Below are 24,463 nucleotides of genomic sequence, written 5' to 3' on the forward strand. Positions count from 1 at the left end.
GATATAATAATAAGGACCTATGACTTTGGTGTAGTAACTCTTAGAGTCAGTTCAGTTCAATAAACTCTCTGAAATACTGCAGTGCCTAGAGAAGCCTTTTTTAATAGCTTGTCCTCTGTCTACATAACAGCTTCTGCTGAAGTTTACTTCCAAACATAATTTCACATGGACAAACTTTCAAAGATAATAAGCCAGAATATTAAAGGTCTGATATTTGGAAGTGTGACTTGTAAAAATAACTTGTTGCCAAAGTGAGCTGCTAATGAAGAATTGCAAACTTGCATTTTCTAAGATGATATTTCACAAAAACTGCTGGTGAAAAATGAAGAAAAAGCTCTGTGTAATGCTGAGATTAAGGTCTGTGCTTGAGTGTTCATAGAAACTTGTTGTGGTTGGCTATAGAATGTTAATTAAGCATATGTAGTTGTCTCCTACAGCATAATGACATGTCTTCATGTTCTTTTGGAGCTAAGCAACTTGACAGTGATCCCTAACAAAAGCTGTTTATAGATTGTAAAGCATGTATTTATGTCTAGCTGTCTACACTATTAGGTTGGTGGGAATTCTTAATATGTTCTGGTAACTCCCGTAGTTGATATTAAGTGTTGGATCTCGGTATTTTCCTAACAAAAGTTGGACAGAGCAGTTGCTTGCCTCTTTAAGTGAGAACTTAAGCTCTTGAGAACTATTCTGGAAAAGAGACATCTAGATTTCATTTTTCATGCTAATAATGATACTGAATATTTTAAAAACCAAGCAAAACCCACACAAGCACACAAAACCTCTCAAACCCAAAACCAAAAATAAACTACACCACAAAACTACAACTTCATACTAAGTTTTCTGGTGAAGATCTAAAATTAATAGATTAAGGAAATGTTTCTGGAAGTGCCATAGTTTCTGCTGTGAAGCCTACCATATTAATGTTTCCATGAGGGGAAAAAAGCACACCTGTAAAACAAGCAGAAGAATTATCAATAAAACTTCTAATCAGACAATGTAATCTGATTTCTCAAAATAAAGATTTCTCAAAATATATGTAAGAAGCATAAATGTCAGAGTTCATTTCTATTTCATAAGAAATAGATCTTCAGTCCATGTACTACTTGAAGACTGCTTTTATGAGGGGGGAAAATAGCTAGAAGTAAGAGCCTGCTGTTTTATATGAAGCTAATGCTTCATTTTCCTTTCAGAATCCTTGAATATTTTTGTTTTAAACAAAAGCGTGATAACTTTCTCCCTGTCCAACTCAGTCCCATCATCCCCTTTCATGTCTTTTCCATGTAATGCTTCTAGATTTGCATAGTGTCTGGTGTTGTGCCAAACCTGGAGTGAGAGGTAACAAGACGAAGAAAGGCATAAATTCTCAATTCTTCCTAAAATAACTGAATTACTGCTATCAAACAAACAGATACTATTTTATGTGAGTAAATTCCTTCTGGAAAATAAAAAAGAAACACCAGGCAGCAGCTTTAAAAATTTGCTAACCCTGCTTGGAATTCATTTGATGTACAACCTAGATCACTTTGTGATACTAATGGGTATGTGGATACAAGTCTAAAAAAGAGTAGTCCTGGAGAAGAAGTTATGTTTCATCTGATAATAGCACTGCTTTCTTACATTAAATTCAGTTTTTACATGAAGTTATACTTTACAGTAAGAGGATTGTAAGCTAATGATTAGATTGTTAAGCAACTTGTTTTATAAATCTGTCTAAAATTTGGAGATACAGAGAAGTAGATAGCGGTGGTTAATGGTGTGCTTCCTGAATGTGCTGGAATACAGCTAGTGATAGAAAAAAGGAAGAACTGAAGTGCAATTGCTTTATTTCAGAAATATTTTTTATTTTATATTTCATCATGTATACAGTATACTGTGTTACATATGTATGTGCATATTTTTCTGAGAAAATTTCTGTGAAATATCATTATAACATATATGTTGAATGCTGTTAGCCACCAAAGGAGAGAACTGCCTCTTGTTGAAATGTTGCTGTTCTGCCAATCTGAAAGCTCTTTTGCAAGTGCTTCAGTATGACTTGCCACCTGATCTTAGGTTCTTAATTAAAATCCCTCATTGATTTAAGGCTCAGTGTCCTTCCTGTGGCATTTGAGGAAAGGAAGCATTAGCAGATACTTGTGTTCTTTAAGATTTAGCAGTAAGAGTAAAGCAATGCTATGAAAATAATTATTTTCAAAGAAAGGTTGTAGATTCTTCAGTCATCTTAAAAACTGAGAATATAATGAGGTGCTTGGTTTTAACTTTAGTTTGAAAATACTACGTAGTTTGAAATTAGGAAAAGCAATGCCAGCAGACTGGGGGAATTGATCATTCCCCTTTGTTCAGCCCTACTGAAGCCACACCTAGGTTGCTGAGTCCAAGTCTGAGCTATCCAGTATGGGGGAGACATGGACTCATGGGAATGACTCCAATGCAAGGCTGTGAAAATGATTGAGGACATAAAATGTATTGCATAATAGGTGAGATTGAGAAAGCTAGTGCTGTTCATCCTGGAATAGGGGCTTGGGGTGGGGAGGATCATATAGTGGATGTAAATACTGTATTGTAGGAAATTGAGAAAAGGGAGCCTGACTTCTCAATAGTCCCTACTGACAAAACAAGACACAATGGCTACACACTGAAAACCAGATAATATATATAAGACAAATATTATGTTTTAGTTTGTCTTTGGTGGGGGTGAGGGGGTAATGCTAGCTTTTGGGATTTTTTCCTTGTTGGTTAGGGTGAGCAAGCACTGGCACAGGTTATTCAAGGAAGAGGTGGATTCTCCTCCTTGGAGATGCTCAGAATTCATCTGGATGTGATCCAGTTGAGCCTGCTCTTGCTAGAACTCTGCTTGAACAGACAGGTTGGATAATTTCAAAAGTCTTTTCCATACTTATCAATTCTGAGTGATATGCTCCAAAGTAAAGTGATGCAAGTCAACTTTGTTAGCCTTGAGCCAGAATGAGTGTCTACTTTGGATTAATGCCTTTTTACCTATTTGGTAAGTACTACTAACAAAAGTTGAGTTTGTGAAAGGACTTGAGGTCTATTGGAAAGTCAATTTTGGTATCAAATGGCTGTTCTGTGGTCCATGTTATCTTTTAAGAAACTGGGATACTTGAATATGCATATCTAGTGAAAATACAGCATTGTTCATTATTTGAACTAGAACAGGAACTTCTGTATTACCAGGAAATGCATAGTTTGCCAGTGGTCCAAGCTGGTTAGTGAGATTTGTAGAGCAGGGGTTTGCATTGTCTTTAAAGGCAGATGAACTGTCCTAAAGGAAGTACTCACTTTCTAGTGAGCTGTTTTAAGCTCCAGAGAGAATGGAGATAGACTAAAGACAATCTTAATGTTTCACCTGCTAATACTTTACATTAGTGGGGTACTTGGCCAGGGTGGGGGTGTGTAACTTCATTTGTTATATGGCTTAGTCTGCTTAGTTACCATCCTATATGACTAAATCAGCTGTTGTTCGGAGTGCGAAACAGGTGATGAAAAAGTGCTGCTCCTGTGGTAAAAAATACTAATTAACAATATGTCATACATAAATAAATTATTTGTAGCTTGTAACTGCTTAAAATACTCTTTACAGAACAGTATACATAAAAATAAAGGCAATATTGGTCTTAATTTAACCCATTCTGCACTACAAGCTCAAATGCCATATCTGGTTTTAATTATGTATTGAAAAACATTATCCTGTACAAATGGGTGCTATTTATTTTATCATCATTCTGTATTGTGCATGTTTGTTGTCTTTGTGATGCATATCCAACAGGAAATTTATTACTAACTCAATATGTTTATGTAGAAGCAACAGAAGAAGTTTCACTGGATAGTCCAGAGAGGGATCCAATACTTTCACCGGAACCTACTCCTGCAGTCACTCCTGTAACACCTACCGCATTAATAGCTCCCAAAATGGAATTGAAAAGTATAACAGCTCCAGTGATTTTTGATAGATCCAGGGAAGAGGTATGCTGTAAATTCTAAACTATGGAAATTTTAGTCTGGATTTTTAAGTTTCACCTTGTTTTAAAATGCCAGTTCTAAATTTTGGCACATGGTATTATACCTTGCTGTTTGTTTTGCAAAAGAGGTTTAGTGTGAATTCAACTCATGGAAATACTGTAAAGAATTCACTACTGAGGTGATCATATTTGAGATATGTAGTCTTAGGAGTACAAAGTTCTATTCCTTCAGAATAGATACTTTAAAAATGTGTGTAGGAGTAAGCTGTGAACTTGATACATAAGAAATTATATCAATATAACTCTAACTAACATTTTACAGTTTCACCTTGTATTTCTGAGGTTGTTCCTAACAGGGAAATTGAACAAGCAGTTTTTAGCATTATCTTGCATGCTAACAAACAGCTGAGTGTAATTGTAGTCTTAACATTTCTATTTATTTTTTTGATGTTCCAGACAAAGCATGGACATTGCTGAATGCCATTCATTCTAGAGAGTTCTCTTACTAGACAGTGCAAACAAGACTTACCCGTGACTGAAAGATGCTTGCTTCCCCAGATACCACATGATGGCATTTGATTCAGCCCTCATATTGTCTCTTCTACTATGGCATTTCTTAAGATCTCTCTTTTTAGGAATAATTCATGAAGGATTATGAATTTCTGGAAGAATAGAACTCAGACAAGTATCAGAATATTTTTTATCTGTTGCTTTTCCCTTCCCAAGCTCTTCTGCTCCAGATACTGTTAATGAAAAGGAATGTCTGTTCTTTGATTACAAACACATGGAAGTATTGCTAGTGAGAGTGGTTGTGAACCACAGTGTCTGCTGGCATTGTAGGTGATACAATGAACAGACCCCTAGGTTTCCTGTACTGAAAGCTACAAAGTAGGAGGTCTTAAAACTGAAATCACAGGACCATTTAGTTTGGAAAAGGCCTTTAGGGTCATTTGAGTCTAGTTGTAAACTTAGCACTACCGAGTTTACCCCAAGAACTTTGATTGCAGTCACAGTCAGTGTTGGAAAGTATATTAACACTGGAGACTGGAAATGTTTCATAATCACACAAGCATACTGACTTTTCTCCTCCTGCCTCTACATCCTAATCCTTGTACCCATATATAATATGGATGTCCATTACCTTGTTAAATGTGGTATATCTTTTTCCTAGATTGAAGAGGAAGCAAATGGAGATTTGTTTGATATAGAAATCAATGTATCAGACCCAGAGAAAGTTGGTAAGTTCCTTGAGCCTAAAAATTCAGATTGTAGACTTTCTTATTCCTTGAAGACTATTCCTAGATTTTAGCATGATTTCCTCTTTAATTTTCCTTTAGCAATTTTTAGTATCTAAATAGAAATCTATTTAATGTGTTTTTTGGACTAAAAAGTGTATAACAAAATTACACTGCCTTGCCCTGGAATAAGTATTTTAATTTTTTTACAGGAGACGGAATGAATGCTTATATGGCATACAGAGTAACAACAAAGGTAGGCAGTGCAACAAAAATTTGTCAATACTTAGTATTGTAACTGTGATGGATCAGTAATTCACAATGATTTTATTTTTTTAAGACATCGCTTTCAATATTCCACAAAAATGAATTCTCTGTGAAAAGAAGATTCAGTGATTTTCTTGGCCTGCACAGCAAATTAGCAACAAAATACATGCATATTGGTTGTATTGTGCCTCCAGCTCCAGAAAAAAGTATTGTAGGTAAGTGCAAGTAAGGTGACACTTAAGTACTGAATACAAATTTCTCTTCTGCATAAATATTGCTTTTTTCTCAGGTTGTCCCAGTATTCTTAATGTTCTGTATTTTCCAAATGTTCACGTTAAATTGGAAAGATATGTAGTGGCCTCTTCCAAACTCAGACTAATGATGATAATGAGAAGGATGCCTCTTAATGCATGGCCTTGTGTTTCTTATCTATGATTCCTTCTTTGCTGTTGCCATTCAAGAGCTGATTAGTCTACCAAAACAAGGATGTTAAAAAAAGCTTATTTTTAAGTTGAGCTGTTATCGATTGCTTGCCAATTGAGCTTCATATATACTTCATGTATATAGAGCTTCATGCATACTTATGATCTCTGATACTTCTTTTTGTTTCTTTTGGTCATGGTGAATTGCAAAACCTCTCATAAATTTTGCAAGGTTTTAATGCAAAGAACAACTTTTGGGTTGAATACCGTAAAGGATCAGATCCTTTCTCCATGAGCTAAGAAGCATGCCTGATGCATTAAAACAGTCTTCAGTTTTGTGATTTCTGAGTAGGAGAGGTTCTTTCAAAATAGGTAAATATTTAAAATAGTAAAGCCTGTTAAAGACTTTTGTGTTACTCATATAAATAAGTGATTTGAATCTAGAATGTTGTTTGATATGTAGACAATGGCAGAACTTCTTTTTAGTAGTTTAGTCCATAAAGATAATCAGGGCAGCAGTTTTTCATGTAAGTAGGAGTGGGCAGTTTGAGTATGTGTAGGCAGCAAGAGGCTTGGAAAATTCATTCTTTTACTTCTGTGGAAAAGCACTGTACTTTTAAGCCTGTGAGACTGAAAATTTGATCTGAATTTTTGGTTGTTCTTGAAATTTATGGGTAATTCCATAATAATCAGTTTTTCCTGTAACAAAAATAAGTTTAATTCCAAATGCTAATAGGGCTTATGGAAATGGAATGAGGTTTCTGATCATGATACAACTTTTAAGGCATTTATGACACTGTGCATTTACATGAAAATGTAGTGCTTGCATCACAGTCAAATTCAGCTTAGACTGGATTTCAGCTGCCACTTGAACAAAACAAGCATAAAAATTTATATACGTGGAAGACGATAAAATGGTGGGACATACTGCAGTGCAAGCAAGCACTGGCTGGTGCTTCAAAGCCTGGTGTAGAGACTTCAGGTAGGTTGGGAGTTTTCAGACTCTTTAAAATATTTTCAAAAGAGCATGAAACTCCCTCTTTAAAGTTGAACCTCACAGGTGTTACTTAGTTCTGTTCAAGAGCGTGTAGTCAGTACATTTCCAATTCTGGAGAAAAGGAGGAGTTGATTCTGAGTTGGTCTGTTTTGAAATAATGCATCTTAAAGCAGAGAGCTGACAAAACAGCTGAAAGTAAGATTATAATATTTGCATTATGCATGTTTATGTTTAAAGTCTTAATACATAATGTCATACATTCAGTGTTATGCAGCGTGTGTTGTAAAGAAGTCCCTGTCTGTTCATTCTGTTATACTTCTGGTAACACCTGGAGTTTAGAGCTCCAGTTTTATTGTGGTGATGAGCAGTAGGGGCTGGAATTTTAGATCTTCGCTACAAATTCCAGCCCATCAATTACTGACTGTGGACCAAAAGGATAAAAATGGGTCAATTGTGAACTGGAATTGGACATTCATTAAGGTAACTCACTATTTACATAAGTGTGTATGAAAATCACATTTTCATTTTTAGAGAAAATAATCTGTTATGTCATGGATCTTTTCCTGTGAAGGAAGAGTGCTTGGTCTACAGGAACAGTCTTTGCACTGGTGTTTAAATAGATTTATATTAGCAGAGAAAGAACTGTGGCAAGATATTTAGAAACAACTGTCATTTTTACAGGGTAGGAAGTCCTCATATGGGTTACTTGTGCATTCAGTTTTTCCCTATGAACTTCTGTTCAAAGTTCATCTCTGAAGGTTCTTTCGTATTAAGCCACAGGATTTCCTTCTTTCTACAATAAAATATTATTGTATAATAATACTGTAATGTAAAAAGATGAGGCATGTGAATTACCTCAACTTCCCTTGGATACTTTAATCACTTCTATTTAAAGACATACTCAATTTTACTGAAAAATTTGTGGATTTAGTTAAATTATACTGTGTAGAATACTTTCGGAAAAAAAATCTTTATCAGATTTATTTTCATCATCCTGCAGAGGAGGGAAAACTAATGCTGAGAGGTTAAGGGTTCCTTATTGTTCCTGTAAGGCTTTGCTGCTTGTCTCTTCCAGGGGTTACAGTGGAGTCTAAGTCTACAAGGGATATTGGGTGAGGAACTTAGGGAACTGTTGACCTGACAGATCAGTGGGTACATCATCAGAATCTCAAAACTTGTAGCTAAAGAGACACAAAAGTAAGAGATAAGAAATATACTACAGCTAGAAATCAGATATCTGGACTGTATAAGAAAAGGCCTTTCCTGTTTTTCAGGAAATAAGAATAATTATTGATGTCCAGTGTTTCATGACGTTTTTGATGGGACTGAAGTTGCTGAACTCCAAGTTTAGATCTTTAGCATGACAAACAGTGATTTCAGTCTGAGTGTTTTAGAGTTCTTCTGTTGCTGAGGTTGAATTTATTTCCTGTGCTATGGCACATCAATAACTGGTTACTACTCTTGTTTTGGTGAGAGAAAGTACTGTAAGGCTATGTATATTTTAATCTGCTGATTCTGTTCTCCATGCAGTTCAGAATTTTCAGAATTTGTTAGTTTGCATTAGTTAATTAAAAAACTATTAGTTCTAGAAATTAAAAGAAAAAATAGTAGAATGAAAATAATGGTAATAAGCTTACCAATGACTAGGCATATAATCTGAGAACATTTTAGTCTTCTATTTTATATGGCTGTTTTCTTTTTCTGGATGTGAGTTACCAGTCAGACTCTGATCAGCATTTACATTGTTTTCATAAATGCAACTTAAGCTAGTTTTGTTTGCCTATTAGTCACAATTAATATGTCACAGGAAATTGAGTATTTCACAGAGCTACTTTTACCATGCAGCATGCGGTTGATTTTTATGTTCCTATGTAGTGTTTTTCACTGTAATTTGATTTAAATATGTAAACTTAGGTGATGCATATATTCTGATCACATCAGGTATGTTAATGATTTATCTGTGATAAAACAAAATCAATATGATGCCGTTTCCTTCAAGGCATGACCAAGGTTAAAGTAGGCAAAGAAGATTCTTCATCTACTGAATTTGTGGAGAAAAGAAGAGCAGCTCTAGAGAGGTAATGTGTGTATCTAACTAAAATTTATTTAGGTTCAGAATTACTCGTAGTATACTATATGGGTTCTGTAATTGCAATGCTGGTGATCTGTATTTAAGTGAATTCTGGAGACTGTATACAACTGTCAAATTTTTGTATAAAAATTGACTAGTTCTCATTAATAGCAGGAAGAGTAGCCCTATTCACAAAAATGATTACAGATTACTTATTTCAGGTTTAAAATTAAGATTGCAGAGGTTCGGTAAGTAAACTACCATTACCAGCTTCTGTAGACTTTTTGGGTTGAAAGAATTAAGACAATTACAGTAATATATTTATTCCATAGCAAATCAGCTGTTGGGCTGGAAGGTGGGTGAAGAGGCCTTCAATCACTTGAAAGTAAAATGGGCTTCTGATTATGTGCACTGATGACATTGATGTGACTTGTTGAATTTTGGCATAAGAGATACTGGATCTCTGTCACCCAGCATTGATATACAGCTGATACTGTCCAAGTATTTTTTGTCAGGGAAGGGTCCTATCCCTGCTATACTGCCACCTTAACCTTAACTTGTACTTCATACAGAGTATGGAACAAGGATAAAAACTGACCAATCTAATGTGTAAAATAGTTTAACTGCAATCCTTACCTTCTTCAGGAAAAACCAGATGAGGATCATCATACCTAATGGAGGGTGGATAAAAAAAATACACTTGAGGTCTAAGCAAGTGCAGAAAAATAAAAGGAATTAGTTATATTCAATTGTACTTATGCATGTATGAGAACTAAATGCATTGAATACTCTCAATCTATCCAGTACATAAATAGTTTATACCTAGATCAGAATCAACTAACTTGTCCAAGATCTCCTATAATGCTAAAATAAATCAGCCAGAATTACCTGTAACAAGAAGCCTGTCCAGTGAGTGAACTAAACTGTTTAAAGTTCATTTTTTTCTGGCATAAAGTGGTTAATAAAAGAGTTTTCACTCAGCTGTTTGAAATAAGAAGCATATTATTTTACCACTGTGCATTATACAGATATGGCAGGTCCCACCTTAAGGAGTTTCTGGTATAAACAAACTGTGCTGTGAAACACTACCTAACCTTTAGTATGTTATGTTGTGCTATGGCACTACATTATGTTCAGTCAGACACATTAAATGTGTTCTGTTACCTGATATTTTAATTTTTAAAATCATAGGTATCTACAACGAACAGTAAAGCACCCAACCTTGCTACAGGATCCAGATTTGAGACAGTTCTTGGAAAGTTCTGAGGTATTTATGTTCTTTTAACTTTTTTTATTTATTTCTAGGTATGGTAATGTACCAAGCAATATATTCACTTTGTATTGAGACCTAATCCCCTAAATTAATATGAAATCAAATTAGACCATACCCTTCATGGACTAGAATGGCAGAGGCTACTTAGGTAATGGTGTGCCTCAGGCTCTGGTAAAACTTACAATGGTAGTGACAAAAAGCTATTTGCTGTATAGTGACTTTTCAAGTGAGTTGGTCTTTTCAGTTCTGATGTTACTGCTTGTGAAGTAAGATCTAAAATTAAACTGGCTTGGGAGCAGCTCTCTTGCCTCTAGGAATTCAGCTTGAGGTATATTGGTAGGATAGTGTGAAAATGCTGGCAGTGCTGCTGACCAGGCTAGGTATTTTTGTGAATAAGGATTTCACAAAAATCCTGTACTATTAATCTGGTACCTTTCACAATATTAAATACATTGTTAAAGATAGAACTATCTCTTTATAAATGTGCATAGTGGTTTCAGTCTAATACTGAACTGTGTTTTGGCTAATGTCAGTATCTTAGTTATATTAATAAGTCACAGAGGCCTCCCTACTGACAAAAGCATCAATAGATAACTTACTGTGGGTTTGTCAATGCTGCTGCCAGACAAAACATCACATGAAGGGTAAATGATCTGACATAGGGGCCACCTTGCATAGCATATTCAATCTAGCCTGAATAATAATATCAATTAAATTTAAAGTTTGGTAATTTAACTCCAAGGGCTTCTCAATACCTAAGCAGATAACATGTTCTCTTGAGGTACATTTATATCCTTATATTGAAAAGCAAAAAGTCATCACCCTCATATTATCAGCATTCAGTGTATGTGTTGCATTACAATTAAATGTGTTGCAGAATTTCCTTTGTCTAATTTGTTAAAAATCTAAGCTTTTCTGTTCCTGTAATGGCAGTTTGTTCATTGTAGCATATAAGTGGCCATTTAGGACATTTGGCTAGTTCATAACAGCTTTGGACAAGTGGTTTGTTTGTTCCATTTAAATGTAAAGATGTAGAAGAAAAGCAAATAGTCTATATTTTTAAGTTATCCTCTTGAGAATGTAGAAGTAGTAAATTTGAGAAATTAGATTCCACTATATTGAAACACATAGGACTAAAAAAACCACTATATCCTTTTCTTTCCCCTTGTGCCCAGTTAAACCTCCATCCTTTTAACCAGTCTCTTTGCCCTTATTTGTCATTCAATTCCAGCTGCCGAGAGCAGTTAACACCCAGGCTCTGAGTGGAGCAGGAATATTGAGAATGGTGAACAAAGCTGCCGACGCTGTCAACAAAATGACAATCAAGATGAATGAATCGGATGCAGTAAGAGCTGATTTTTCAGCTTGAATAATGAGATGAATTAATGAGCCTCAACAATTGCATTTTAAAGCTGTAGAAGTAGAAAATGGGTTATTAATTTCCTTATTGGCTTGAATTCTTAGCTGTATCAATTGACCACCCTGAAAGTACCTGGATAATTTGCTTCTTTAGAACCAGAAATGTTGTTGGTAATTAATTGGTAATGCTTGACTCTTTCATCTTTTGTCAGTGGTTTGAAGAAAAACAGCAACAATTTGAGAATCTGGATCAGCAACTTAGGAAGCTTCATGCCAGTGTTGAAGCATTAGTCTGCCACAGAAAAGGTAACTTTACTTATATATGAACCATAGGAAATAGTGATGAGGCAAAAACTCAGCATGTCAGAACTCTTAAATAGTTACACAATGTACTTCAGTGCAAGCATTTTCTACTTGTATCTTCTGTTTTAAACTGCTCTTATATTTTTGTATACCTGCCTTTAATTCTAAATATAACCCAGGTGTCTATCATTCCTAGAGTCCCTAGGACATTTTTTCCCCTGCAGTTTCATTATGGCACCTAGCAAGTGATTCCACTACAGTAGATGTCCATAAATTTATCTTTAGGTCTCATGGCAAGAGTAATTTCTTTCTGAACAAAAAATGGCTGTGTAAATACATTTAAACATCTTTTGGTTCAGTATTGCTCTGTTAACTGAGTTTAAGTGCTTAGACAGGACTGTCTTATTTTTAATTTAGCCTGCATAATGATACACTCTCTAGCTACTGTTAAGGTAAACTTTTCTTCGAAGATAAGTAGTCACAGAATATCAGCTTTTTGTTTGCTTATTTTAGATATATGCAAAACCTGTAGATTTGTATTGTAATAATCTGTGCTGCTCTTTGTCAGAGATGGATTTCTATCAGATTATTAAAAAAAAAAAAAGCATAATAAAAACCAAACCAGACAAAACTCCAAACAAACCATAATTTTGATTTTGTAGCTCAAGAAGACCATTAAGTGTGCTTTAGGACAATATTGTAGTATGTTAAAATATGGTGTTGCCTTTGAGTGTTTACAGAAGTGCGTGAAAATGTCATAAGTTGCTTTCTTATGATTCTAATCAAGAATTACTCTCTGCAGTAAAAATATCTTTAGCCACCTATCCTCAAGGCTAAGGAGTATTTAAGAAGTAATGGAAAATGGAAATCTTTATTTACAGTTGATTTGCCACCTTTTAGATTTAAGGAAGTGTTGGTTCATTGGGTTTTTTCTAAGAGTTGTGTTTAAATTGTAAAGGTTTTAAATATCTGAAGACAATTTCCTTCTACAATCACTTCTGCTGTTCTGATGCTTTCACAGGAGCAGCAAAATTGCAAACTAACCTGAAGTAATTTTGACCAAACATTTGTTCAAAGGTCCTTCATGGAACTAAACTTTGTACAGAATTACTTACATGGGATTTGAGACAATTGCACCAGTATTTGTTAATAAATAAGCTCAAAACTTCACTTCCGCAGATGTTGATGATATGTGAGCTTTGGTTGTTTTTTATTTTAAGGCATAGAAGAATTTGACAATACATTACAGTATGCACACGTAAAAGTTAAAGTCAATAAAACAGCCCAACAAAAATAAATTCCACTCATGGGAGTGGTGATTTTGTGAAAGGTGATTTTTCCTTTTGTTTTGTGGGTTTGCATGTTCTCTAAAGTAGGCAATTGGATAATACTGAAGTGACTTTTTTTTCATATTTTTGCTGAACAGAGTAAGCATGACATTAACAGACTTGGCAAAACATTTACTGATTGAGACTTTTTTTGCACAGTAGTCTTTCTCCTAAATGTGGTTTCATTATGATGTCCTTGTGTATCTTACTGTGATCTTTACCTTCTTTTGATTTGGTGAATTTAAACCTCTACTCCACTGATTTATGCTGCAGGGTAATACAATAAATTAACTAAATCATGCTGAACATTTCTCCTGTGTTTCAGAGCTTTCAGCCAACACCGCTGCCTTTGCTAAAAGTGCTGCCATGTTAGGTAACTCAGAGGACCACACTGCTCTATCTAGAGCTTTGTCTCAGCTTGCAGAGGTTGAGGAGAAGATAGATCAGTTGCATCAAGAACAAGCTTTTGCTGATTTCTATGTATTCTCAGAACTGCTTGGTGATTACATTCGTTTGATTGCTGCAGTAAAAGTGAGTGCTACTAGGAAAAATACTGATTTAGCATTTAAAGTCACAGTCTTCAGCATATAGGTTTAGGGTAAATGAATGTGTGCATTTGCTCATATAGCACAGTTAAGTTTTTGCCTGATGTTCTAGCAGGGTAAAGTGAAAGCATATTCATGAGTTATTCCAATGATATAAATGGCTGTGATCAAAGATGTGAATGGAGTGGTTAGATCCAGAGAAAATGCAAATCTACTTGAGCAATACTGATTGTGTACAGTATTTGGGGATACTGTATTCTACTGTGTCTAATCATACTGCACCTGTTTATTTCAGATTATGTACTGTTACAGTAAGCATACATAAATGTGGAAGAACATAATTTGGTATTCTATATGTAGTAGATAGCCAGTGATGTCTTTAAATAAGAAAAAAATTCAATTTGTGGATCTACATCTCATTAAAGAACGTATTCAATTTAGGTGTAATCTATGCTGCACAGCATGATTAGGTTTAGACATGAGAATTCTGTCCAGAAATACCTTTGAACTTATCAGGTTGTTGGAAGTACATTTTTTTTTTTTTGACTTTGTTTCTCTTTTTTTTTTTTTATATGTGTATTTCATTTCTGCTGCCTTAGTCCATTGCTAACACGAATGTGTTGCTGAAAATGCATGTAATACATATGCATGAGCAGTTTGCTAGTATCTGCAGTTAGAGAATTGTCTGCATGATAAGAAAGCACTTCATGGTAGTTGTTTTGATAGTGTTTTAATAAAATGAGGGGCATAAAATGATTCGGAGCACTGAAGTGTCTGCCTCTGAAAAGGGTTCTTGAACAGCTTATAATTTGTGTAAGGTGTTGAACTGTGCAAGCATGATGTCAAGTGAAATGCAATACATGGTAGTGCAATATGCACTAAGGTTTCTTTGAGTATACTACTTGTTTCGGCTTTATCCTAAAATTACTTTTTCCTGCTGGGACTTTAGATAGCTCTAACAATTCCAGTTGTTTAATAAGTTTGTCTGTTCTCACAGGGTGTGTTTGACCATCGAATGAAATGCTGGCAGAAATGGCAAGATGCACAGGTCACTTTACAAAAAAAACGTGAAGCTGAAGCAAAGCTCCAACTAGCCAACAAACCTGATAAATTACAGCAAGCTAAAGAAGAGATAAAAGAGGTAATGTTATCAAACATTATTTTGGAGGTCAGACTTTCTGCATTGGCTCATTCATTCTGCATAATGCTGCTTTATACCATTTTTGTTTACAAATCACTTACTTGCTGTTTCCCATATTTACTGAAATTCTTAAAAGGAATTTACTTAAAACACTACATGTGTGCAATTTTTACTCATTGTAAGATCTGTAAGACAGTTAATACTGTCTCTGCAGAGTCTGGGAGATGGAAGGGAGGGAGGGAACATGGACAAGTTAATGCTTTTAACTGCTAACAGCTCACTTGGATAGGCAGAGGAGCATTTCTTGATTTCTAAAGCTAAGATGACTTGGGTAAATCCAGCAAAGACAACTAATAGAGAGCTATGCCCATGTTTTGCTTAAATATGCAGCTTTTATACCCATATATATGTGCATGTATATATGGTGTAATTTCAGTAAAAATAAATCTAACATTTTGAAGTGTCATAATTTATACACTTTCTCTATCATGCTTCACTAAGGAAATTGAAGAGGTAGGACAACTTAATTATTTAACACTAATGCATTCTAAGTATGCTCTAGTGCTCTCCCATTAAATAATGGAAGAATGTTATTGCAGATTTCAAGCTCTTACACGGTTGCTTTGTTTGGCTTCCTCATTGATCACCTTTGTTCTTTTTCTCCTTTGATATATTTCATATGCAGTATTTAAATTACTCATTAACTTGATTTTCTTTTCCTTAAAGAAGTCCTTTGTTTACTGAGAAAACCTACCATTACTCTTGTGTGACCATATTCTTGTTGATTGCCTATACTGATGTCACCATGCACAATATATTTCCTGATTACTGGTAGTAGTGGGAAATAGTGGTCCTTTCCCAGTCCCAATATCAAAGCTATTTCTTTCTTCTCAAGGAATTATTTTTCCTGCATTATTGGATAACTAGAGAAGATTTTTAGTAAACCCAGTTTAAGTGTGCCAATTGAAAATTCTCACTGCCACTGAAATGTGCTCAGAGTTGCTGAATTCTGTAATAGTGGACCCTCTGGTAGAGGAATTGGAAAGTGGAAGCCTAAGCAGCTTGAGCATCATCCATGACTTGGTTGTTTTTTGTGGATAAGGGGACAATGGACTGTCCTAGAGATACCTTATTGAATGAGAAATTTCTCCTTGTTAGATACTATAAAATGGCAAACTGTTACTCAGTGATAATTCACATAGGACCTGGGCATGATAAAACTGAAATGTTGAATTCACTAAGGCCTATAGAAGCTTTCACAGAAATCTCAGGCACCAGTGTTTGATGTGGTAGGAAGGTATGGGCAATCCTAATCTACTTTTCCTTAGCTGTGTATTATAATATTTCAGTTATTAGCTAACTGTTCAGGCTGATCTTTTATGACGATACTTAACAAAAGATAACTTAATAAAAGGCTTCATAATGTAAATCTAAAAAGGTAGTCAGGGAACCATGAATAAAGATATACTAAAAATATAAATATGGAGATGTTTATTGGAGCATAGATTATGTTTATCTCCTACCACAGTAGAAATTTGACATTGCATCACAAAATGCTTTTGTGAAATAAGCACCACTGGATTGCTAGCAGCTAGATGTTATATTGAAGCATGTTGCTTCCCTGCTGCTTTTTTTCTGATGAAGATAAATGTTACTGAATGTATTTGTTCTCAGTTAATATGTTGAAATGAACAGATACAGTTGCATTTCAAAGAACTTCTAGCTTGCTGTGGCTCTCTCAGTCTATCTATGTAACTAGATTAAATTTATCTATGTAATAGGTGTGTAAAAGCAGTTACAGGGCAAGGTAGGTGTCGATGATCCTTTCTTGTCTAGCTGGATGTCTTTTCACAGAAACTAAGAAGAAATAATCTAGTGTCATATATTGTTACAAAAATGCAATGCTCCCATAACCCTATAAGAAACATCTCTTCCTCTGAATTTTCCTCTAGTGATCTTCTTACCTGCAGTAACCTTCTAGTCTAGCTTTCTCTGAAAACAGTTGCCACTGAAAAAGGCGGCTTGTGCTTTGGAAAGTGGATAAACACAGGCTCAGTAGCTTGTCATTTGCAAAAGAAATATGATAGTAATAATCGAATACTTGACCAGAGGCAGAGATGAAGGTTTACTCATCTCTTCTGGAATTAGAAAAATGTGGGGAACTAACCTGAGACTCCTCCAGGCTTGATTGGACAGGTTTAGGTTCCTTTGTATGAGGTTTGTAAAGGGAATAGTAAGTAAAGCTTTGAGATCCATTTTATGTTCTAAAGAATATTTTAAAAATGTTATTAAATATTTTTAATAGCAGTACTAAGATATTTTTACATTTTATCTAGAGATAACATTGCTTTAAAGATACCTTTGTTGTGACTGATCTGATGACATCCTGTAACACAAATTTGAAATTGTCATTATAAGATTTAAATAAGCCAAAACAATCAAATAGGTCCTTTTAGCTCTTAAGTGACTATCAATGTGCTAAAAAAAATCAGATACAGATTGACTGAATGGACAATACAAAATCTTACCTCTGTATGTATTTCCTTTGCCAGTGGGAGACAAAAGTTCAGCAAGGGGAGAAAGATTTTGAACAGATCTCGAAAACCATTCGCAAGGAAGTGGGAAGATTTGAGGCATGTATAATTTTTTCCAAATAAATGATAGTTCTACCGTACATAATATTGACATTACAAGTAAAATTTGTGAAGACATTAATACGCCATCGTTTATTTATTAACAGAAGGAACGAGTGAAAGACTTTAAAACTGTTATTATCGAGTACTTAGAGTCGTTAGTGCAAACACAACAGCAGGTAAGATAAATTTTAAGCTTGTACAAGTTAATAAATAACACATTACACATTAGGTTACATAGAAAAATACGGGCTTCAAGCACAGCTGTATCTAAAGCATTAAGAGTTACTAGTCTGTGCTGTACTGGCAAATGACATGATGATTGCAGTTTCCCAGCCCATGCAGAACTGTAATTCAGGGAAGCAACGGAGAGGTTCCCTTAGGGATATGGGCAAGCAGAGGGTTTTTTTGTCTTCTCAAACTGAATTAGTACTTTAACTTAGAGATTAGAATAAATTGTAATCAGTTTGTACTTACACTTACTGAAGAGAGTTGGATTCTTAAATGTTTATTGCTCTTTTTAAAAAGTACGGAATATAATTGGATATTGGAGGACATTAAAATAGTTTTCAGTGTCTGAGAAGTAGGTCTTGTTACTAGAAAAAGTCTGGGCTCTTTCTTCTGCTAGTGGCAGGAATAGAACCCTCCAGCTTTGTTTAATTAAAAAAAAATCTGAGAAAACAGTATCTTTAGTGGTAAGTGACTGATCTTTAAGAAAAATCTGTATAATTTTATTCTATAATATTGTGTTCAACATATGGCAAGTTATCTATAGTTACGAGCAGATTTCTGGATTTATGACTTGTGGGTTTTTTGTGCACTATCTAAAATTATTAATGAATAAGTACCTATGTTCTTACTTTGTATAAGTATTTACCTTACTTGTGGAGGAAAGTTTACTTCAAGAGGAGGTAAGTATGCTTTGTGGTTTTCAACATTTAGTACCTAATGTGTGATTTTTCTTTCTCTTCAAGCTAATAAAATACTGGGAGGCATTCCTACCTGAAGCCAAAGCCATTGCCTAGAAGAAGAATATTCCAATTGACAAGACACTCTCAATGTTTGTCCTGGATAACTAAATTCCACAGTGAAATCAATTTAAATCATCCAAATAAACCACTATATATTTTATGAATTATCATGGGGCTTTTTTTATATACCACAGCATTTTATTAACAAGCTGCATGTGCTGAACCTCTCTGAAGTGGACTGTGGCATGATGTTCTGCAATACATTGCTGAATTGAACACTATTGTGTCTTAATACTTGCACTAAAACGTGCACTGCAAGGCCAGAAAGCTGATATTTTTGTTCTCTACAACACAATGTTCTGTAGTATGTTTCTGATCTTTATGAAACAAGTTTAATTGTATTGATTAATGTACACTTAAACATTCCTGTACAAAATCATGGTTTTGTGATTACAATAATAAAGGGATGTACCTTGTGAAATATTAAACACTCTGGGCTTGTCTGTCGATACTTACTGATGTTCTTAGGAGTACTGTTCAGAGGAAACTAAGATGTATCCATGGCCAACATTTTGCGAAGATTGCTGGAGAAGGTGTTAAAGATCCACAAACAATTACTGTGGTAAACTGTTCTGGTTTTTAGTTCTGAATCTCTTTATTACAGGTGTTCTTTTCACTTGAAGTTCATTGCCTTGGCAAAGTCTACTGTGTTAGTACTCATAGGGTCAGAAGACATGCTTAGGCAACAGACAGATGTAAACTGAAACCTTCAAGTTTTTACAAAACTTCTGCAGAATTAAAATCACCTGCATGGTCAAATACTGATGATCTACTGGACTGACACATTGCATCAGTTGTATTCAGTAGTGTCAGGATACAGAAATAAAAAAAATCCTGCAGTAATTCTGGTAATAGTTGAGGAAGAAAAGTGGGTAATTCAGCTGAGTGCTTGTTAGTTTTAAGAGCTAGTATTCTGTATGGATTTTCTTCAGTAGAAAATGCATTTGAAAGGACTGGTTATACCTTTTGCAAGAAGTCAGAGCACATAAACATTTTTCTGAAATATTAACATGCATTATCCTGTCATTCTAGTGACATCCTGAGCTTGTAGATATATCAATATTAATGGAAGGTATTAATGTTTACAAATTTTAGGCAAATATTAATTACATTAAAAAGCAGGAGAAGCTGTTGCTTTCAGTTAATCATAAGACTGCAGGATAAACCCATGAATGTGTATTGTTTGGAGTCTAAATCTAAAAGAGCACATAATACAATTTCTGAACAGAATGGAAACCTCCATTCAACTGGAAGGTCATACTCTTTTTGCTACAAAGCTAGTGTAAATTTGAGAGATTGTTTGCTATTGTTTCTCTACATACCTGTCTTAACTCAGTATTTGTAGTAGTTTTCAAGAAACTTGAACAGAAAAACCCTCGCCAAAATTTAGCAAGCCTAAATCCAGCTTCTTTTTAAATGGTTAAATGCTAAAGCCTTAAGCAAATAATACCTTATGCATCAGTGTTTGTTCAGTCATTGATCTTAAAACTGCCTTTTGAAGAGCTCAAGTATGCAGGAGATTTATGATGAAGAAACTGATCTAGGCATAAGACTCTGTAAGGTATTGCAATGTACTTAATGCTGGCTTGTGTACTGCTAATTAAAATTGACCAACAGCTTAGTATTAAACTTCAGCTATATACTGCTCACATTTCCAGAACTAAAAGACTGTTTGGACATGCAGAGGTCAAAATGGGTGAACATATCCTTTCACAATCTTTTTTCTATAAATGGTTTATCCAGCTTTCTTAGCTCTTACTATCTTTGCTTCTATCAGGGTTAGAATTCATTTGAATGATGGATCAGTTTTCTTCTCTTGTGACAAGACAATGAGAAAGTCTGCTAGCAAGGATTAGTGTGGTCGTCCATACCAGTCACTGAAAACAAGAATGCGTTGTGCAAGTTTTTTCTCAAAACCAGAAGCCTTTTGAGGAACAAATGGATAATGGCATTTCTGGAGTTTGCTGTCACACAGGGTTGGCTGCTAATAGAAAAATTCTATGGGTTTTTTTGCATCACAAGGTTAGCTTGAGCAGAATATCCAGATCAGCTGTCACATTTGGATAGCATAAAACTAACTCTTGCTGTTTCAAGAAGCTGTTAATGATCCTGATATTGGCTCATTTGGCTGATAATGCCAAGGTTCTGGGTTCAAGTCCCAGATGGGTGATTAATTTTAGAGTTGGACTTGGTGATCTTTGTAGGTCCCTTTGAACTTAGAATATCCTGTGATCTGGAAATTATTTTGTTTATCTTACCCTTCGTTGTGAAGATTGGAGATTTGGTTATTGTCTTTCCTTATGTGATTAACATCCACATTAGCACATGTTTCTCAACCCAAGTGAGTGCGGATATTACTGAACTCTTTCCTCTGTAGACCTCACTACTAGGTATTGTACTAAATTTAAGTGTGTATTTCATTAAAACTACAAGCCAATGTACCACTGAAGAATCACTAGCATAAGCAAAAAGTAAATGTTTGCAAAATGATGAACTGCATTTGGAATACTGTATTAAAGACAAGGTGCTACTGAATTCTAGTTTACTTTTTAGGCTAAAATAGAATGCAGATATTTGCAACAAATCTTCTATTTATCATGTCCATGGTCCTTTTTAAATTAACTATAAAAAACATGAAGTGGCTCAAATTGAAGACATTGTTATTTCTTTCCTAAGCTGATGTTCAGTGTACAGTAAGTCTGTAATTCTTTAGTCACTGTCCCTTTCCAAACAGAATATTCTGCTTCCCTATCCATTATTCTTTCTTCTACCTTTCCTAAGTTAATTTCCTCTGAAAGCCTCATATGGGATTTTCTTTCAGCATCTGTGGAGTTCATGGCCCAAATACATCAGTTTCTTTCAAATTGTGGAAATGAGCTGCTGGCTGGTAGGTCCTGTACATTTAAGTGAACAGCCAACATCCACTAAAATTATGTGTAAATGAAATGATTGTCCTAAGGGGAAAAAAAATTATTTTTGATTTTTTTTTTAAATTAAAAAAAAAACTGGGTTACTTTTTTTTTTCTTCTTCCACTTTAGCACAGAACAGGCTATGTAATAATCATGTGGCAAAAAATATGGCAATATGTGTGGCAAAATAAAATTTGTAGCAAAATATGAGTCCATTACAAACATGAGGAAAGAAAGGCAATATTTTTACAGGCTAGAAGCTGAATTTCAGGTTGTTCAGAATGTTACTTGTTACCTGAGAAGACAATTTTCCTTTTTTTTTAATTTATGTTCCATAGTTGAATCAATAATATAATTGCAGTGGTTGTAACTTGCCAGTAATCTTTTGACTTTACTGGTGAAGTCATTCCTTCCCTTCCCTCTCCCCCACCCCAAATCAATGAGGAAATGATTAACAAAGGGGAGGGGTATAAAATAATCAAAATATTTTTTCTCTTGTTAGGAAAGAACAGTACACAAAGCAGTGTAGGCAGACCTGTCCTAGGATATTCATATGCAAACCAAAGTTAAAGAAATATGCAATGGAAATGGAAGGGCAAGAAAAGACTAAACTGTTTATCTGTGGTTGAATCTTGTGAGTTGACTTAAAATGAGTTTTGTAGCAATTGAAAAATTGACAATTAACATTAGATTGTGATTTAATTACAGACTGTTTTAGATCTAGCCTCTTGTTTTGTTGTGTATTTTACTTATCACTTAGATTAGCATTTTTGTATGGGTTTCTTTGCCTACGTCTATTCTGGAAATTAGTAATTCATAAAGTCCTTGAATCATGAGAATTAGTGGAACGTGATCTTTCAATGTGCCTGCAATTACTCCTTTTTCTCTCCTGTGAATAATTCTAACATGATGGATGCTAAATTCCCCTTCCCTGTATGAGGAATTGCACAGTGATTATTTTGAAAAAAAAAAAAAATAATCATAGAAGTGGCCAGATTGATGATTCCTAGTTTCTGTAATTATGGACAGTTAGGTAGAATCTGATGACAGGGAACAGTTACAGTATATTATTAATTATATTCTGGATCAAGGTAATTTAAGAATAAAAAAAGATATTGACAGGTGCAACAACACCCAGTACTGACGACCAACACTGAGAGTCTGCTCAACAGATGAATTTGAAGAGAGTCTATTGTCACTGTTAGCAGTTGAGTTCAACCATTTTACAGTTTCTCTTTTAGGATTACTAACATAATATTAATACACATTATGCCAGTTCAAGTCAAGATACATTTTAAGTATTTTCACCTTGCTTTGTGTTTTGTGGGAAGAATTATTGAAACATCTGTACAGTTAGCTTTCAAAGACCTGAATTATTTTGAACACACTTTGATAGCATTCTCTGAACTAATGTTTCTTAAATTTTTGATCTTCAGTGTGTTAGACAGAAAGACAATCTTGGCCAGCCAGCCATGGGGAGAAATCCTTTTTCTTTCTTCAGATGTAAGTTTAAAGATTAGCCAACTAATGATGATATATTGTGTAAATTAAGTATTTAACATTCCAAAACATATTGATGTATTTGAATTCTGCTTACCATGTAATCTTCCTTGTTCCTTTTGGCTGATGCACAATCAAAAGTTCCATTATATTCTGTTGAATTTGAAACCAGATTAATGTCTAAAACTTTTCTTTGTTAATAACTTAAATGATATTAAACAGAAAAGTAGCTTTTCGAAATTACTGCTTATTAGGTTGCAAACAGCCACAAACAGTGCTCCTGTGAAATTCTACTGACTTCTCAGGGTACATGCGTTATGTCAAAAGTGGTGTCCTAAGACTTATCCCTCTGTTTTTAATTAGAGGGAGAACAGAAACTATATCTAAAGAGTGGATTCTTAACCAGGAAGTAACAGTAATGATAGCATGGTAATTTTTACCTAGTATGCCCATATTTACTAGAGTGATAAGACTATTATTATATGGCTAATCTTTCCTCTGGATTATTGCAGTATCTTTATCAAAGGGTGTTTTTTGGGGGAATAGGATTTCATACACACCTTTGAGTAAAAGGGCATGATGGAGAGCACACAGGGGCTGGAAACATTGCTTTTGTCACTACTACACAGAGCAGTGCAGTGCTGGGACTGTCCTGCTGGTTGTCAGCAGTTGAGGACACTGGCCCAGGAGCAGTGTTGTGCATAAACAGATGCTTGAGAAATATCTGACTTTGATTTCAGGTAATTTAAAAAAAAATTTGGTTTGCTACTTCACTTTAGCTTAGCAAAGTAAAATTGTGTTAGTTTGCTTAAGTCTTCTTGGTTTAAGTCAAATGATGTCTACTTTGTATTGCATCCTTCAAGTCACAGTTCTTTGCTTAGAGCAAAATACAATTAAATTTACCTTTCAGTAAAATAAAGAGAAATGGAGAGAAAATGAGGTTGTAATGTGTTGCTGTGATGCTTAATGCAGGACATGCTTTATGGTGCAAAGAAAAGGATCAATCTCGGCTTATTTTGCACATCTCTTTTTATATGGTTTTTAAAGAACATCCCATGTCTATCCCCAGCTGACCAGTAACACATTGTTACCCTGTATTTATTGGTTACTCAAACTACCGATGTGTATGTGTAGGAAAAGTTCTTTGTGAGAGATAGTTTTCATTTTTTGATCTGTGTAAAAACAGTTTACACAAATGGCTAGTGTTTATCACAGTCCTAGAATTCTTTCTCAGGGAAAACAGGTTGTTTCCCACAGTCTTAGAGTTTTTTCTCAGGAAAGAGAAGTTGTTTTTCACTGCTACAGAACTCTGTTCTCAAAAAGAGCTGTCAGCTTTATCATGGCTTCAGTTGGCTCAAGTCAGGATTCAGTTTGTAGGCCTTTGGCCTGCTGTTTCACCACCACAGTAATGTTACCCTCTCCCTGTCTAGTGCTATTAATCTAGAAAGAACAAATTAATTTTCAA

General features: G+C 34.8%; 1 protein-coding gene across 2 annotated transcripts in view; it reads left to right on the forward strand.

The window, feature by feature from the left end:
• The window catches only part of SNX2 (sorting nexin 2), a 29,510-nt gene extending 10,489 nt beyond the window's left edge, over positions 1 to 19,021 (forward strand). The window contains exons 3-15 of one of the 2 annotated variants that reach the window (XM_021546259.3): positions 3,824 to 3,987; positions 5,155 to 5,221; positions 5,431 to 5,474; positions 5,559 to 5,700; positions 8,904 to 8,982; positions 10,167 to 10,242; positions 11,480 to 11,593; positions 11,820 to 11,913; positions 13,564 to 13,769; positions 14,781 to 14,924; positions 17,477 to 17,557; positions 17,665 to 17,736; positions 18,532 to 19,021. In XM_021546259.3, the coding sequence (XP_021401934.1) occupies positions 3,824 to 3,987; positions 5,155 to 5,221; positions 5,431 to 5,474; positions 5,559 to 5,700; positions 8,904 to 8,982; positions 10,167 to 10,242; positions 11,480 to 11,593; positions 11,820 to 11,913; positions 13,564 to 13,769; positions 14,781 to 14,924; positions 17,477 to 17,557; positions 17,665 to 17,736; positions 18,532 to 18,582 (1,334 nt within the window). In that variant the 3' untranslated portion in view covers positions 18,583 to 19,021. The remainder of the gene's footprint in view (positions 1 to 3,823; positions 3,988 to 5,154; positions 5,222 to 5,430; positions 5,475 to 5,558; positions 5,701 to 8,903; positions 8,983 to 10,166; positions 10,243 to 11,479; positions 11,594 to 11,819; positions 11,914 to 13,563; positions 13,770 to 14,780; positions 14,925 to 17,476; positions 17,558 to 17,664; positions 17,737 to 18,531) is intronic. The other variant, XM_085566460.1, reaches the window with a different exon arrangement.
• The last annotated feature ends 5,442 nt before the right edge of the window (positions 19,022 to 24,463 follow it).

Source organism: Lonchura striata, chromosome Z, assembly GCF_050655825.1.
Source record: "Lonchura striata isolate lonStrDom1 chromosome Z, ASM5065582v1, whole genome shotgun sequence".
In the NCBI taxonomy this organism is placed as follows: Eukaryota; Metazoa; Chordata; class Aves; order Passeriformes; family Estrildidae; genus Lonchura; species Lonchura striata.